The 17,499-nt window shown below is 38.5% G+C and overlaps 2 protein-coding genes across 2 annotated transcripts; both read left to right on the forward strand.

Annotated features, from left to right (window-relative positions):
- Positions 1-703: 703 nt before the first annotated feature.
- Positions 704-8,628, forward strand: ddx42 (DEAD (Asp-Glu-Ala-Asp) box helicase 42). The gene is made up of 18 exons (XM_082142349.1): positions 704-847; positions 1,215-1,442; positions 1,774-1,942; positions 2,046-2,107; positions 2,285-2,321; positions 2,935-3,087; positions 3,550-3,654; positions 3,739-3,858; positions 3,971-4,147; positions 4,329-4,457; positions 4,836-4,935; positions 5,653-5,700; positions 5,808-5,905; positions 5,989-6,265; positions 6,415-6,641; positions 6,731-6,841; positions 7,038-7,139; positions 7,247-8,628. The coding sequence occupies exons 2-18, from the start codon at positions 1,225-1,227 to the stop codon at positions 7,814-7,816; spliced, it is 2,703 nt and encodes a 900-aa protein (XP_081998475.1). The 5' UTR covers positions 704-847; positions 1,215-1,224; the 3' UTR covers positions 7,817-8,628.
- Positions 8,629-8,978: 350 nt separating this feature from the next.
- Positions 8,979-11,039, forward strand: LOC309479042 (zona pellucida sperm-binding protein 3-like). Its single transcript, XM_082142885.1, has 8 exons — positions 8,979-9,741; positions 9,818-9,939; positions 10,019-10,122; positions 10,201-10,378; positions 10,451-10,568; positions 10,642-10,718; positions 10,791-10,879; positions 10,950-11,039. Exons 1-8 carry the CDS (start codon positions 9,178-9,180, stop codon positions 11,015-11,017), a joined length of 1,320 nt encoding a protein of 439 aa, XP_081999011.1. The 5' UTR covers positions 8,979-9,177; the 3' UTR covers positions 11,018-11,039.
- Positions 11,040-17,499: the final 6,460 nt, after the last annotated feature.

Here is a 17,499-nt window from a genome sequence, read left to right on the forward strand (position 1 = left end):
CTCGGTTTCCTCGTGTTACTATTGGATCAAAGGTTGGATGCGTGTCTCCCTATTGGTGTAAATTCGTGAGCAAATGAAATATTCTGCGGTTTGTGTTGCCATATCTTTTTATTATCGCGTATAAAGAAGAGCTTTTGCAGGTTGCAGTTTTAGGGTCCAAAGACTTATCGCAACTGTCAAATATCCCACCACCGGCATAAGGATTTATTAATTTATCTAGAAGGTCTGTATAAAATATATTAACTATTTTAATTTGAAATCATAATTGTGCATTATTTTGAAAATGCATTACAATAATTTATTATCATTTAATCAAAGGTTTTTGTATGTATTCTATGTTTTCTGTGCAGAGCAATACACATTTTCTCAATTCATACACTTAAGATTTATTTAATTATTTATTTTAACAACATATGAATGGCATAAACAGTCAATCAACAATACACTAGCATGAAATGTTCAACAGATCTAAATATATAAAAAAGATAAACAAAAGCTAAATTAAACGTAAATAAATAAATTATAATAATATTAATATAATAGTATATATATTTACATTGTAAATATATAAATATAATATATAAATATAAATATACAATATTATTCATATTATTACTATACATCATACACTGAAATAAGATGAGGATCTGGCAACATTGCATTCTACGTTCTACACCAAACGCGTCGCGTAAATTTTACGCAGCACAAAACGAGTCCATTGTAAATTACGTAAAACACAATCTCCAAGAAGTGTGCAAGATAGCCTCAAGTGGTAAATACGCTGTGGATAAATAAGGTGTCCACCCACTTTAGAAGATCGCTTTTTCTCCCACCGTATCAGTGACAGGTAAATAACCAGAAAGCGAAGAAATATATCGATTACTCTTTCACGCAATCATAGTGAAAGTAATCGAAACATAATCCGTTTATGCACAGCTCAAGGCCTCTCCACGGCCATCAAGCACAGCATAACAAAACACTGTCGCTTACCTGCTGTTTGACAACAGAAATATTGAGAGAAATTTTAAAGAAGAGAACACTGAAAATGAAAGTTATGGCAACAATATCAAAGCTGAGCGATATTTACAAGCAGAATCTGTAATTGTTGTGCTTCAATAGCCTGATGGGGTTTTGTGTGTGTCTGTGTGTGTGTGTGTGTGTGTTTTATAAAGGTGTTTAAACCTCCAATCTGATGCTTTTTTTTTTTTTTGCAGCCCAACAGCCATGATGAACTGGAACAAGGGAGGCCCCAGTGGCAAGAGAGGCTTTGGATTCGGGGGATTCTCTCTTGCTAGTGGGAAGAAAGAGGAACCTCCTGTTACCCAGAAGGCCCACTCCGCATTTGGAAGTTCAGGACCATCAGGTGGATATGGCAAGAATCAGCAGCTTTCATCTTTTTACAAAATAGGAACAAAACGAGCCAATTTCGACGAGGAGAATGCGTAAGTACTTAAAATGTGTCTTTTTTTAGAGACATTGCACCCCAAAATAAAATTAGAAAAACGCAGTTTAACCCAAAAAGAACATTTGTCATTATTTACTCACCCTCATGTTGTTCAGAACCCATATGTCTTCCTTTTTTGTGTAGAACACAAAAGGAGATGAGTTTTTAGTCAGCATTCACTTTCATTGCTTTTGTTGCACCTTTCATGAAAATGAAAGTTGACGGACACTGTTATTATACCTAATGTCTCCTTTTGAGGTTGAGTAAATGAATTAGTGTTAGGTGGACGAAAGAGGCTATTACGTTTAATGCTTGAAATGTATTTTTAGTTATTTTGAGGATGATGAAGAGGAGTCTAGCAGTGCAGATCTGCCATATATACCCGCCGAGAACTCTCCCACTAGAAAGCAGTTCCAATCTGGAGGAGGAGGAGGAGGAGGAGGAGGAGGCTCAGACAGTGAGGATGACCCCCTTGATGCCTTTATGGCTGAGGTGGAGGTGGGAGCTGCGTTCCTGAACTGATCTCTATTAGAACCGGCAGTGAACCTTGCTGCTCTTTTGCTTTAATTCTTTCTCTTGTAATTCTTTTGACTTCTTTCAGGACCAAGCAGCAAAGGACATGAAGAAACTTGAGGAAAAGGAAAAAGAGAAAAAGTTGGCCAAGTAAGATTCTGCAATTATCCACAGAAAAAATATATAATTTTAAGACCATTCATTCAGATAATATTTATAGCAGAGAGGATGGGAATAGAAAATGGGGGTTAATGGGTAGAATATGGGTTTCCATGGGTGATTGAGCGAGTCGCAGGGAAGTTTTTTTTCTCCGCTTGTTTCTTCCAGGGGTATACGGGATGACATTGAAGAAGAAGATGACCAAGTGAGTGACCCTCTTGACGTTACTACCGCCATCGTATCTTTGCCACAGCAATGGCTGTGTCCCAACCCTCTTTTTATATTTCTTCCTTATACACTATATATATATATATACACACACACTCACACACATCAGTTTACAGACTGAGCCATTGAAATGTGCTTTTGGTAATGGAGTTGGTGCAAAAGAGCTTGTTTTTAAGGCTATAAATACACTCATCAGATTTGATTTCTCAACAGATTCAAAAGTTCTCAGTCATTATCTATTTTCTTTAAAAGTTTACAGGTAGAGTGATTCTTTTGTAATTGAAACATGAGATTTGAGTCCATGTTAAATGTGTGTGTTAAAATATCAGTGATCAATTTAAATGTATTGTAATGTCATTGACACCATATCAGTGCTGTCAAAGATGTGGTTTTGAAATTTTGGTGAGAACTTGCTATGTCATATAATTACTTATTCTGGGTCAATTCCTAGGCAATACGTATTTTCTCAGACTTGAATTTGAACTCAAAGTTGAATTTGATGTAGTTCCATTTGAATTACTTTCTTATTTTCAGATAAAGGCCTGGTGCTCTTTGTCTTGATCTAAAGCATGGTTTTGTGTTCTTTGCAGGAAGCATATTTCCGTTACATGGCGGAGAATCCAACAGCTGGGTTGACCCTAGAGGAAGAGGAGGAAGAAGTGGACTATGACAGCGATGGGAATCCCATTGCTCCTACTACCAAAAAGATTATCTTGCCCTTGCCCCCCATAGACCACTCAGAGGTACTGTTACTGCATCTCCCTTCAGGAGTTGTTGCATTAACATCCCTAAATAGAGTGCTGTGGGGATGATGTAATCTCCCTGGTTCGCTCAACCAAAAGCTGTTAGGAATTTGTGCATTGGCTTTTGGATTATTGCAGAAAAATATGCTCTTTGACTAGCAAACGTTAATGATAAAAAAAATAAAACTATAAAAAAAAAATCACAAGGGAGTTATTATGGATTCTTATGTCATAGAATAAAATCTTATTTCAGGCATTTAACGAAAGACCCATTGACTTTGGAACGATGGAACTGGAAGTAAAAAATTGCTAACTTGCTTTCCTATTCATTCCTGCTGCACTCTATTGATGAGCAAGTACATTGTAGTTTATTAGATCTCTCATATCAAAAAGCCCCTGTATATACTTGAAAGAAAAGTATGAGATGTAAACAATGACTTTTTACCTCTCTTCTGTTTGTAGATTGACTATCCTCCCTTTGAGAAGAACTTTTATATTGAGCATGAGGAACTCAGCAGTCTGACTGGGGTTGGAGTGGTGGAACTGAGACAGAAACTCAACCTGAAGGTCAATGGCAGCACACACAAGTACATACACAAATGATCGTTCTCCTTCTTTCAACCAACGTTAAACCATATTCAAAATGAACAGGTTTCAGGTGCAGCCCCTCCTAAACCATCCACCAGTTTTGCCCACTTTGGATTTGATGAGCAGCTTATGCACCAGATTCGTAAATCCGAGTACACTCAACCCACACCCATCCAGTGCCAGGTGAGCTGTCAATCCCATTCAAATGGCCCTTTGTTCATTTATGCTGTCATCAAAGTAGTCATTTTAGGCATTGGATTATTTTTCTAAAGTAATGTGTGTGTTGTTTTACTAGGGTGTTCCCATATCTTTGAGTGGCAGAGACATGATTGGCATTGCCAAAACCGGCAGCGGAAAGACTGCAGCTTTTATTTGGCCAATGCTGGTGCACATCATGGACCAGAAGGAGCTGGAGCCGGGAGAAGGACCTATTGCTGTGATTGTCTGCCCCACTAGAGAGCTCTGTCAACAGGTCAGTGAGAAAGAAAGCTCCTTCATGTTAGGAGAAGGTGGAAGGGATTCGTGTGGAAAAATAACTTCTGAGCAAAATAATTAAATATGTTCTTCTTATAAAGTAGTCTTGGTCATCATTCAAGGTTGTGTAGTGTGTTTTGGGTTTTAATCACTTTGCAATGCTTATCTCCGTGGTTCAGATCCATTCTGAATGCAAGCGATTCGGGAAGGTATATGGCCTTCGCTCAGTGGCAGTGTACGGAGGTGGCAGCATGTGGGAACAAGCCAAAGCTCTACAGGAAGGAGCTGAAATTGTTGTCTGCACCCCAGTAAGAACATCTCTGCCTGATTTCACAGACAGGGCTTAGATTAAGCCAGGATTAGGCCTTAGTTAAATTAGGACATTTAAGTAACTTTTATAAACGTGCCTTATAAAAAACATTACTGGTGTGCATCTTTGAGATAAAACAATGGCACTGACATATTTTAAGATATGTTCAGTGCAAGTTACTTTCAGTTAAAACAGCTCAAACATTCAGTTTAGTCTGGGACTAGGCTTAAGCCTTATCTGTGAAACCAGGCATTTATCTTTCAATACACAACCTCATTCAACTTGTTTCTATATACTAAAGGTGTTCCTTGGTTTGTCTTTGAAAGTGAATATATTGTATGAAGATTTCCTTCATATGTTTGCTCTTCTCACATAGGGTCGTCTAATCGATCATGTGAAGAAGAAAGCTACATCTCTGCAGCGAGTGACCTACCTGGTATTTGATGAAGCTGATCGCATGTTTGATATGGGCTTCGGTATGTGTGAAATGTCACTTTTTTAAAAAAATTTTATTATCTCATTCATTTTTATCCCAAGGTTTTTTTTCTTTCTATTAAAAGCACTGTCAAAAAAGCAGCGCATTTCACAATTGCTGTTTGGTCACCAAAGTATTGAATTAAAGGGATAGTTCACCCAAAATGATCATTCGTTCATCATGTACTCTCGTTCATCACGTACTCACCCTCATGTTGTTCCAAACCCATAAGACTATCATTTATCTTTGAAACAGAAATTAACAACTTTTTAATGAAATCTAAGATATTTCTGTCCTTCCACTTAAGTCTATTCCACCAAAACAAGCTTCAAAATGTCCATAAAGGCTGTTTAATTCAGTCTTCTGAAGAGACCTGATCACTTAAATGGTGAACAGATTTAAGTTAGGCTTTTATTCACATATAAACATTGATCCACACACATACATAGAGCACATCAAATATGGTAAATGGAAGCTCAAATGTTCTTGCAAGAACAAACATCATTGGTTCTCACTCCTCAGACATTTACCATATTCGATGTGCTCTATGTATGTGCATTGATCAGTGTTTATATGTGATATGTATTATAGGTTCAGACCAACATGAGGGTGAGTAAATTATGGTAGAATTTTTTTTATTTTTGGGTGAACTATTCCTTTAAGGAAAAAATTTTTAACCTGTCTTTAACTTGTCTTAAATTTAACCTGCATTATACAGAATATCAAGTGAGATCCATTGCCAGCCATGTCAGACCTGATCGACAGAGTAAGTATCTTTCATGTTCATATTGTTGTGCTGCTTTAAAACATTTCTACTAGTTTCCAGCATGGCTCCATTTATTTATAAGCCCTTCATGACCTGATCTCTCACAGCTCTGTTATTCAGTGCAACATTTCGGAAGAAAATCGAAAAGCTGGCACGAGATATTTTGGTCGACCCCATCCGTGTTGTGCAGGGAGATATAGGAGAGGTGCAGCCCTTGTTTCTTATAAAAGAATTTGTACACGTAGTATTTGAATACGTTTATTTAAACTTCTTTTCTCATCCTCCCAGGCTAATGAAGATGTCACTCAGATAGTGGAGGTGCTGCAGACTGGGAAGGAGAAGTGGGGTTGGCTGACCCGCAGGCTGGTGGAGTTCACCTCCGCTGGCTCCGTGCTGGTCTTTGTCACTAAAAAGGCTAACTGCGAGGAGCTGGCTACAAATTTGAATCAGGAAGGTTATAGCCTGGGGCTGCTCCATGGAGACATGGATCAGAGTGAGAGGAACAAAGTCATTGCTGACTTTAAGAAGAAGAATCTGCCCATATTGGTAGCTACTGATGTTGCTGGTTAGTGTCACTTGAGGCATTTCATTACTTATTTTGTGTACTATCTGTATCTGTTCAAGATAAATGAACTGTTTCCTTTTGTGTACTTATTCCCTTTATTATATATAACTCTGTATTCATTCAAATAAAATTTCTCTTGCATTTTTCAGCTCGTGGGTTGGATATTCCATCTATCCGTACAGTTGTGAACTACGATGTAGCACGAGACATTGACACACACACACATCGAATTGGTAGAACAGGTCGTGCAGGAGAGAAAGGTGTAGCTTACACTCTGCTCACCACTAAAGACACTTCATTCGCTGGTGACCTGGTTCGCAATTTAGAGGGAGCCAATCAGAGTGTTTCAAAGGAGCTGATGGACCTGGCAATGCAGGTAAAACAACATCCTGTTTGCAATGTACATTCTTCGTTGTACATGGTTTGTTTCTTTTTTTCACCAACTTTGCATTTTCTTTTTTTAAGAATCCCTGGTTCCGGAAATCCCGCTTTAAGGGAGGGAAAGGGAAGAAGCTAAATATTGGAGGTGGAGGCCTGGGTTACAGAGAGAGACCTGGACTTGGATCTGAATCCACTGTTAGTTTGATACTACTTTTGCTTCATTTTTTTTATTTTAGTATTTTCTTTTTTTAAATATATTATTTGATAAATGTCCGTTCGTGTTTTTCCTGCACTTTTTTCCATAAAACCTAGTTATTCCTGTTTGCAATTACCATACAAACAGGAACCAAGCCAATTAATTGCTAATGCATTTTTTATTTTCTTAAATCAGGAGCGCAGTAGTAGTGGTGCTGCTCTTGGTAACTATGAGGCCTACAAACCCTCCACTGGAGCCATGGGAGATCGTATGTCTGCCCTGAAGCAAGCATTTCACGTAAAAAAAAGCCCTCTCTCATGTTTTTTTCAGTATAGATATAGTTTACATGTGTGTAAATATACCAATTTATAAAGTTTGTTAAACATGCTCTTGTTTTTTCTCAGGCTCAGTATAAAAACCACTTTGTGGCGGCATCTGGTGTTCCTCCTAAACTTACTACAAAGTCCAGCAGCTCCTCTGGGTGGACCAGTGCAGGAAGTCTAAGTTCTTTGCCTTCAGGAGCACCTGAGGGGCCTGACAGACCCCACCTGTCCTTCTCTCCATCGTCGTCCTCCTCATTTTCCTCCATGCTGCCGCCCCCTGCCCTCAGCTCAGGCACCAAAATGAGCGGCTTCAGTAGCGCTGGCTCCCTGAGCTCGGTTTCAGACTCTTACTCTAGCTCTTCTTCAAAAGAGGGGTCCCGTAGTGATAGGAATGCTGACGACAGGGGTCGTCATGGAGAAAGTCATTATCGTCATGGTGACAGGCATAGTGGGGGAGACCGTGATCGCTATGGGGAAAGGGACCGCTATAGTGACAGAGATCGTCATGGCGATAGCCGAAACGGTGAAGGGAGCCATAGGGACAGAGAGGGACGGTCAGAACGAGAGGGGGGTGAGAGGTCAGGGACTCATAAAGACAGCTTTGCAGTTCCTGATCCCCCCAAACGCAAGAAAAGCAGATGGGACAATTAAAGTGTATAGGATAGAAGCAGTCAACTGTTCTCATATCTGAACACACCCAGTCTCCCCAACAGTGTCTTTATTTGTCTGTGTGGGTTTTTTTTTTTTTTTTTTTTTTTTTTTTACCATTTAGAGCTGTGAATTGGCAGGATGATTAATCAAATGCATCTTGAGCCCAAGTGTTGTGTTAAAGTAGATACCTGTTCAGTGGCACACAAGTTGTTTCTTTTTGAAGAGACTAAAACAATGAGAAAATGTTGACTCTGGCTTTGTAACTGGAAATATAATCTGATTTCAAATAGTTGAGTACTTTTTTATTACTGTGTTGCTTCACAAACTATTTGTGAACTATATATTTTCTTTAAGATTCGCCAGCGTGTTCACATTTTAAGTTCTTAATGTCCATTAATGAGCTTGTCGTTTGTTCATACCTGTTAATATTTTAAATAAATAAAAATGTCAGTAGACTGTTCAGATTATAGTCTTTTGGTGCTGACCAGCATATAGTATAGTTCAAGAAAGAATGAAGTCTACATTGAATCCACAAACACTCTGATCAACCTAAATATAACAGTTGTAATGGGGAGAAAACATATCAGTGAATCTATAATAAAATAATGTTATGATCCTGCATTCCTTTGGTTCTGAACAAAAATTCTCCATTTCAGTCCCTTGTGGAGATTGCTGTTGATGTGAGGGAAGAACGTTTGTAACAATCTAAACCTGAAACATACTAAACTTTGTTATTTTGAATAGTGTACAATTCTGTCTGTGGCCATGTTTCTGAATGAATAAAAAAAGGAAGACACAAAAAGACTTGGGGTTGTTTGTGTTTCAGGGAATGGATCTGTCATTTTGATATTTCAAATAAGCAATTATTTCTGCCCGTTCTCATCCCAAGGCGTCATATACTGACGCTTTTGACATTTCGTCTACATCCAAAGCACATCTATGGGACCCTTTAGCGTCAATATGAGACGCAGATAGATATGGGCCAGAAGGCGCCTCCTAGCGGTCTAACCCTAACCCTACCCCAGACCTAAACCTACCCATAACCGAACAAAGCTCTGTGCGTGTCATATTGACGCTAAAGGGTGCCATGTGCGTTCGATGTAGACGAAATGTCAAAAGTCAGTATATGACGCCCTAGGATGAGAATGCGTTGATTATTTGGTTTAGCTACTAATAACATGCCCTTATATGGTACTTCATTTAGAATCAATGACTTTCACCTGTGTTATATTGACTGAGTAAATTGGCAGGTGCAGAGAAAAATGATGCTTGTCACGAGAGAGGTGGAGCCATTCTGATTGACATCTGCATAAATTTGGATGGTAGCACCCTAACGTGTCATTGAAACAAGCTTGGCAATAATGGGGTTTTGGCAGGTTGGATTTGGATTGGTGTTGATTCTTGCACTTGGATTTTCTGAAGCACAATGGAAAGCAGGAGCAGCAGATAATCAGAGTCCAAGCGAGTTTAAGCCTGGAACATTAGCTCAAGCTTCTCGACAGGCTGATTCCAGGATGTCTTTGGTTCCCAGTAACACAGTATTTGCACCACAAAGGTTTCCTGTCCAGACACCAGTCAGGACTGACTTTGGGAAGTCTTCTCAAGATCTTATGGGTGTTCAATTAAAAGAGCTGTTGCAGGGTCCAGTGGCGAAACTGACGTGGAGCTTTCCAAGTCTACCAGAGGAGCCACAGCAGCCAGACGTTCCTTTTGACTTGCCTTTTCCTGTTCCTGCCAACAGTGTAGCTGCTCAGTGTGGAGAGAATTCACTATATGTGGAAGTGATGAAGGACTTCTTTGGGACTGGGCACCCAGTGTTGTCCTCTGGCTTTACACTGGGAGGCTGTACTGCAACTGGAGAGGATTCTTCTGCTCAAGTGCTGATCTTTGAGTCTGAACTGCATGGATGTAGCAGCACATCAATGGTAAGGTTCTGTTGTGACAATCATAGGTATTCTGAACCGTCCATGTGACTGTTCTTCTATTAACCTTTCTGTTTAGGTGACTGAGGATGAGCTTGTTTATAAGTTCAACATTATCTACACCCCACAAGAGGCATCATATGGTAGTCCTATTGTCAGGAGCAGTGTTGCGGTGGTTGGTATCGAGTGTCATTATCCAAGGTAAGATTTTTGTTAACTCAGGATTGAAGAATATGCTATAATTTGCACTAAAAGGGGATTGATTGTTATACCTTGACAGAGTGTTTGATGTGAGCAGTGATGCCTTAATGCCCACTTGGATCCCATATGCCTCAACTAAGGTTGCAGAGGAAGTCTTTGTCTTCTCCCTCAAGCTCATGACTGGTTGGTGTAGGCCAAACAGATTTCTAGTATGCTTGTGAATCATCTGTTAAGACTTCTTTTTTTTCTCTCTCTCTGCAGATGACTGGAGATTTGAGAGACCTTCTAACCAGTACTTCCTGGGTGACATGATAAATCTTGAAGCATCAGTGGGTTTGTACAGCCATGTTCCCGTCCGTGTGTTTGTGGACCGCTGCGTGGCTACTGCAGTCCCTGATGTTGCTTCTGTCCCCAGATACTCCTTTATTGAGAATAATGGGTAAGAGGTGCTACCTCATGTTTCCCAGCTTCCAGAAGGGTTGCGTGACTTCTAACTGTGTTCTGTTCACAGGTGCCTGGTTGATGCCAAGCTCACAGGCTCCACGTCTCACTTTATGCCCCGGACTCAAGGTGATAAGCTAGGGTTTCAGCTAGAGGCGTTCAGGTTCCAGCAAGCAGACAGTGGGCTGGTATGTATGTCTTGTAATTATGTGACCATTTGTATGATATGCTGCCATGGTGTACAAACAATTGTCTCTGCAGGTCTACATCACATGCATTTTGAAGGTGGCAACCTCTCCAAGTTCTGAACAGAAAGCTTGTTCATTCTCTGCTAATGGGTATGTTGCCTGCTAGATAAGTGTACAGGTAATTAGTTGCTTTAACTTAATTGAGGTTGTTTTCTTTTTCAGGTGGGTGTCTGCAGATGGTTCTGACCAGGTGTGTGGCTGCTGTGACACCACTTGTAGCATCAGAAGTGGAAGTGATCAGCTGCTTACAGGTTTGGTTTAACTCTGCTATCTTGTTGTTGTCATGCATGGCTTTAGTCTCACTAATCATTTGTTCCTCAGATCTACGCTGGGAAAGAGCATCTGTCGGCCCCATTGACGTTAAAGAATATGGCTATGGCCAAAAATAACTGAATGTCATGTGACTTCTGGTGATTAATACATTTTTTATATAATATGTTGTAATGTCTTTGTTTTTACTTGCACAAATACTACACTTAAACATATTTATTCAGTTTACATTGTTTCTGTTCAGACTATGTATTGCTACTGACTTACAAAGCCCTAAACGGCTTAGCTCCAGTCTATTTAACGGATCTTCTATCACCCTATAATCCATCACGCTTCTTAAGATCACTAAATTCAAGGCTTTTGGTCATACCTAGGATATCCAGAACCACCAAAGGAGGGAGAGCATTTTCACATTTGGCTCCAAAAACTCTGGAATAGTCTTCCTGAGACTGTTCGTTGCTCAGACTCGCTCTCCCAGTTTAAAACTAAAGTCTCTGGACGCATCTCTTCAGCCAGGCATTCATATAATCCTACAGTTCAAACTACAATCTGGCCTCTAGCTCATAAATGCCAGAGGAGAACTGGCCCCCGACTGAGCCTGGGTTCTCCCAAGGTTTTTTGTTTTTCTCCATTAGGTCACCTGATGGAGTTTTAGGACACCATTAGGTCACTTGATGGAGTTTTTTGGTTCCTTGCCACTGTTGCCTTTGGCTTGCTCAGTTGGGGATATTTTGGGGATATTTTATCAATCAATAAATTCCTCTTGGAACAAACTTTGTTGTATTATTTTAATTTAATACTGTGAAGCTGCTTTGATACAATCTGTATTGTGAAAAGCGCTATACAAATAAACTTGACTTGACTATGTGGGGGAGCATATTGCTCAAGTAATTTGTGGGGCTAGGCCCCATTACAACACTAAAGGGCATTTCAATAGCATATCCTTTCTGATGCTTACTGGATGATTTTGCTTTATTATTGGGGGTTCAAGTGTGTATGCTGAAACCCTGTTGTAATTGATAGAATTTCCAAGTAAAAACTTAAACTTTGAGGGATGGCAGTAGACCCAACCTGTCTGTCACCAAGGCTCACCCCAATTGACCTGATGGTGGCGCCACTGTGATCAAAAGTATGTTATGGCTCAGAACTCATAAACCAAACCTGTGCAGAAAGATTCTCTGCAGTCTGGTTGTCAATTTTTAATTCACTTTTGCAACAGGGTGCCAAAAGTTTGAAGTGGGCATGGTCATTTCTACTAAAACCGCTATCCCTCTTGTACACATGTATGGGCTCAGTCTGTGGTCGTGTGAAAAATTACGTGCTATAACATGACAAAACATGAATATGGCTGTAGCTATGCAACAATCAGTCAGACTGACTTGAAAACTGGGATGCAGTGTCTTTGTTCAAGGTGCCAGTATATTGTCTGAGGACATTTGCGCATCTCGAAATACATGGCCTCCATCGGCCAATGAATATTGAGCTGTCAGGCTTTGTAAGTAGGTAATTATCTGAATAAGTAATTACTTCACACCTAATTACAAAGTACGTTCTATACTGTTAAAGGTGCTATATGAAATTTTTTGACCATTCTAAAGCATAAAAATACCATAATATGTTTCAGATATTTAGGAAACATGCCAAGTTTACATACCGGCGGTTTCTCTGAAAAACAATACTACAGCCAGATATTCTACTTTGAAATGTGCGTTTCGGGAATGTCTGTTTTAGTTTTCGTCTGTGTGATTCCGCCCACTTCCAATTTATCCAGTAGTATTTCAACACCCCAGGTTGCCAGTTGCCATAAAACACAGTCCCCGTGTCTCAATGTATATACTATCCATCCTAAACAGTATGTGAGAATAAAATAAGTGTGTGCTAAAGCATAGTATGTTGAAAAGAGTATGCCAGAAGTCCCCGGATGGTCTACTATTTCCGTGCTCACTATAACAATATTTGCCCACAACCCATTGCGCTTTGGAGGAGGATCCAGTTCAGAACTACAAACATGAGTAAAAAGTGTTAAAGGGCACCTATTATGCAAAATTCACTTTTACATGGTGTTTGAACATAAATGTGTGTTGGCAGTGTGTGAGCATAACCACCCTAGTATGATAAAAATCCACCAAGTGTTTTTTTTACAATCTCAATAAATCATAAGCACTGTCTCAGAATGAGCTGTTCTAAGATTCTATGCAATATGACGTAGAATTGCACAGGCCCCGCCCACGACTGTTGATTGACACTGTAGTTTGAACATAGACCCGCCCTGAGTGAGCTGGACACAGAGTCTGCCATTGTTTCGACGCTTGAGCAGCTGTAGACAAGAATGTCTCCTAAGCGATTGAGGTGTGTTGTTGTTGGATGTAAGAATGAACATAGCAGTCTTCATTTACTCTCGTTGTTACTCGAGGATGGATCTGTACTGTTTGTGATCCAGCTTACGGTCTTCAGAGCGACAGGCCTAACGTTACTGACCACGGCAGAAATGAAAGTGAGAGCGCGCTCTTTATGACAGCTCATCGAGTCGTTTTACGGATATAAGGTTTACCAGTTTATTTAGCACCCACTGAAAAGGTGTGTTTATATTGTTTACTGTTACAGTAGGTGTAACAAGTGTTTTGTGTACTTCGCTGTCTATGTTGATGATAATGAAAGTGAGAGAGAGAGAGAGTTTATGGATAAGACTTTAATGCTCACTTCTTACACTGTGTTTATACAGCTCTTACTGTGATTCTCTGGAGTAAAACTAACGCTTCATCTTTTGTGTGAGGTACAATAAACTTCACTGAACTCATCAGTATATTTTGGTCATCATTCGGACAGGGTCTGCTACAGCAGGCTTGTATTAATAGTGGATAAAAGCAGATGACAAGTAAATTATAACCATAATTAAACTAAACTATACCTGTTCTATCTCCATACAGCATATATTCTCTGGCTCTGTGGGCATTATTGTCCGACTCCGGGTCGAAATGAACCCCGCAACTGAGAGTTTCTGTTCTGATATTATCAGATGAGATTGTCCTGGCTCTGAGCGAGCTCGTGAGGCTCCGCCCCCTGGGCCGGCAGCAGCAATTCATTTGCATTTAAAGGGCACACACTAAAACAGCGCATTTTTCTGAGCCCCAAAAGATGACAATTTAAACATGCTGTAAAAAATGATCTGTTGGGTATTTTGAGCTAAAACTTCACATACATACTCTAGGGACATCAGAGACTTATTTTGCATCTTGTGAAAAGAGTCATAATAGGTGCCCTTTAAAAAAAACTACAGAACATGGTGGATATGCGCGACCGACAGAGGTTTCGTTAAAAGGTTTGAGTGACTAATTAAAGTTTAACCTGATAAAAAATAATAATAATGATTTAATGTTATCTGTGTTATATTTCATCTGCAATAACAATGTGGACTTTTATGAATATATATGTTTGGCCATTAACTTTTAAATGCATCATTATGCATTAATATGAGGAGAGTTCTCCGCGACTGCAGATCAACGTGCTACTGCATTTCTCTCCGATATGGTAGGACGTGAAATAAAATTAAACGTGGAGGATTTTAACTGTGAAAAGATGATTGACAGGCCAGTTTACTGTGACAGGATGCAACAGAGAGCAACCATTAAAGACACAATTGTATGACGTGTTAGTATGTCCCAAAGCTTGTCTACTTTTTTTGCTACACACTCAAAAGTAGGCTATCTACTTTTTCTTCACAAAAAGAGTACATACTTTTAGGGCGTAGAATAAGTAAATTGAGTCACAGCAAGTGTATTGCAACTATGAAAGCCAGCAAACGAGCCGGGTCAAAGATCGCAGATTCTACCCGACCTAAAAATCCTTGGCATCCATAGTAAGCTCTATGAGCAGACGCACATTAAAACGCGGATAAATCAGCTCATCAACACACAGAGGCTCGATGTCTTGTATTGTGAATTGCACTCATTTGTATTGCGTCCTCAATCTGACAACCCGCGTGAGCGTTAAGTCTGAGGAGGAGGGGGCGGGGGAACAACACTCTCCCAATATTTTGAATTTGGACTGCAGTACCCATTTCAACCACTAGCTGTCAATTTTACATACTGCACCTTTAAGAAAAGAAGACTAGTACCAAATTAGGGTTATTTGGCTTGTAACAATAGCAGAATCGTTTTTGGTAATAAATAGAACCCTTATAATAAGGTTCCATAAAGAACAATGCTTTGAAAGTGCTATACCTTAATGGTCATATAAATAACCTTTTTAATAATAGTTTATTTTCAGCAATATTAGTATCTTCATATTATTCATATTAGTGTTATTAACTTTATTTTTATATATTATGTATTGACTTTTTTTTTTTTTTTTTTTGTCCTCTATCTGCCTGGTCTTTATAATATTTTGTTGCCTCTGTTTGGGTTTTACATATTAAAAAAGGATGTTGTGTCAATTAGGTACTTCTACTTTTGATTGACATGGCAAACTGTAGCAAAAACATGATACAGATGTAATGAAGTTCCAGTGAAATATCTTTACAATGCTCTCTATATATGATGTCTTTACGTCCTTCATTATGTGTGTATTCTGAGTGACAATTTCTCTCTGCAGACGATGAGGTTATGATACGGGACAGCACCTGAAATACACAATTGAGTTAAGAGTTAAAGTTTGTCTCTTCCAATTGATTATGTAAAAACAGTTATATTTATGAAGGCCAAAATTAGCAAAAATGGTGTTAAAAGGAAAAAGTGATATAAAGTCATAAATTCAATATCTCTTACTTTGTGGAGAAGAGAAGATGAGTGTCCCTAATTGAGCAGAGCTGCTCACACTTACATGTTCTGTTAAACTAAAAAGAGAAAAAGACATAATTGATAGGAAACTAGTCACAATTTTTAAAATGAAAATGTATAGACATTTTAAGAAATAAATAATTTACCTGTTGAGAGTTTGTTGACAGCCTGTGTAGTTGTACAGCTGCATGAGCTCCAGAAAACCAGTAGTGAGGTGGCTTTGACAGTTACAGATTTGAAAAACAAAAAGGCGGGAATAAAGAACCCTAAACTTTTACACAAAGAACCATTTCAGAACATGGTTCTTCAGGATGATACAGTTCTAAATAGAACTGTTACTACGCGTAAAGAACCATGTGTAGGGGAGAGCAGGGCACAACCTAACACATTTTGACTTTCTCAGTTTGTGTAAATCCACTTGGGGTTCAGGGAATTTCTTTTCCACATTAATTTCACACATGTCTAGTACAATTATGTGGTTTTGTTTCTTTAATACAGTGTATATTTTTTCTTGATTTACCCTGAAAGAATGGAAGTAAAATGTGACAACATGCCCCATAGATAGGGCATGTTGTAACATGTGAGGGGCACATTGTAACATGATCATATGACAGATTCAAATGTTATCTGGTCTAATCAAAAAAATATACAAGACAAACTAAAATATTTTATCAATAAAATACAATTATTAACTTTTTCATATAAAATAATGGGATTTTTTAATAATTAAAAATAAACACATTTTTGAGTTTGACAACAAAAACACCGCAAAACACAGCTATACAGCATAGTTCAAAACAATAATAATTAATAATTTCTGAACATTGACTTTCAGTCTTAATTCATCTATTTCTCATGGCTTCTCAATAGATTGTATAAATGTATAGAATAGCATAGTTCTAATAGGGTTGTGCCCCTGCACCTGCGCAACTAATTTAAACCCTGCTAGTGTCTTCTGCTGGTTAAATAACAGATGAGATTAAAATAATATCAGATTTGTCGAATTTTAAATTAACACAAAAACAGAGATGAAAAATCAACTTCAGTGAGAAATTTACTTTTGCTATGGTTAAATAAATGTTCAGTGATTTCTTACAAAGATTTTTTAATAAAAAAAAAAAAAAAAAAAAAAAAAAAAAATATATATATATATATATAGTGTTGATATGGCAACTAGTAAATACACCAAGTTTTGTCATGCAAGTGTGGAAAGTTTTAAACCATGTGTGTTACAACTAGCCCTGCTCACCCCATGTATGAATGTGTGTAGCCTATATGAATGTAATCTGGATTTACTACATTCGCCATGTTTTTCAGTATAGATATAGTTGGATATAAAAATCTACGGAGTTTGTTAAACATGCTTTAAACACCAACATTTCTTTAAGCTCTTAATGTCCATTAATGAGCTTGTCTTTTGTTCATACTTGTTAATATTTTAAATTACATTTTTGTAGTAGACTGTTCAGATTATAGTCTTTTGGTGCTGACCAGCATATAGTATAGTTCAAGAAAGAATAAAGTCTACATTGAATCCACAAACACTCTGATCAACCTAAACATAACAGTTGTAATGGGGAGAAAACATATCAGTGAATCTATAATAAAATAATGTTATGATCCTGCATTCCTTTGGTTCTGAACTAAAATTCTCCATTTCAGTCCCTTGTGAAGATTGCTGTTGATGTGAGGGAAGAACGTTTGTAACAATCTAAACCTGAAACATACTAAACTTTGTTATTTTGAATAGTGTACAAATCTGTCTGTGGCCATGTTTCTGAATGAATAAAAAAGGAAGACACAAAAATACTTGGGGAATTGATCTA

Source organism: Leuciscus leuciscus (genome assembly GCF_965113295.1).
Source record: "Leuciscus leuciscus genome assembly, chromosome: 1".
NCBI classification, from domain to species: domain Eukaryota; kingdom Metazoa; phylum Chordata; class Actinopteri; order Cypriniformes; family Leuciscidae; genus Leuciscus; species Leuciscus leuciscus.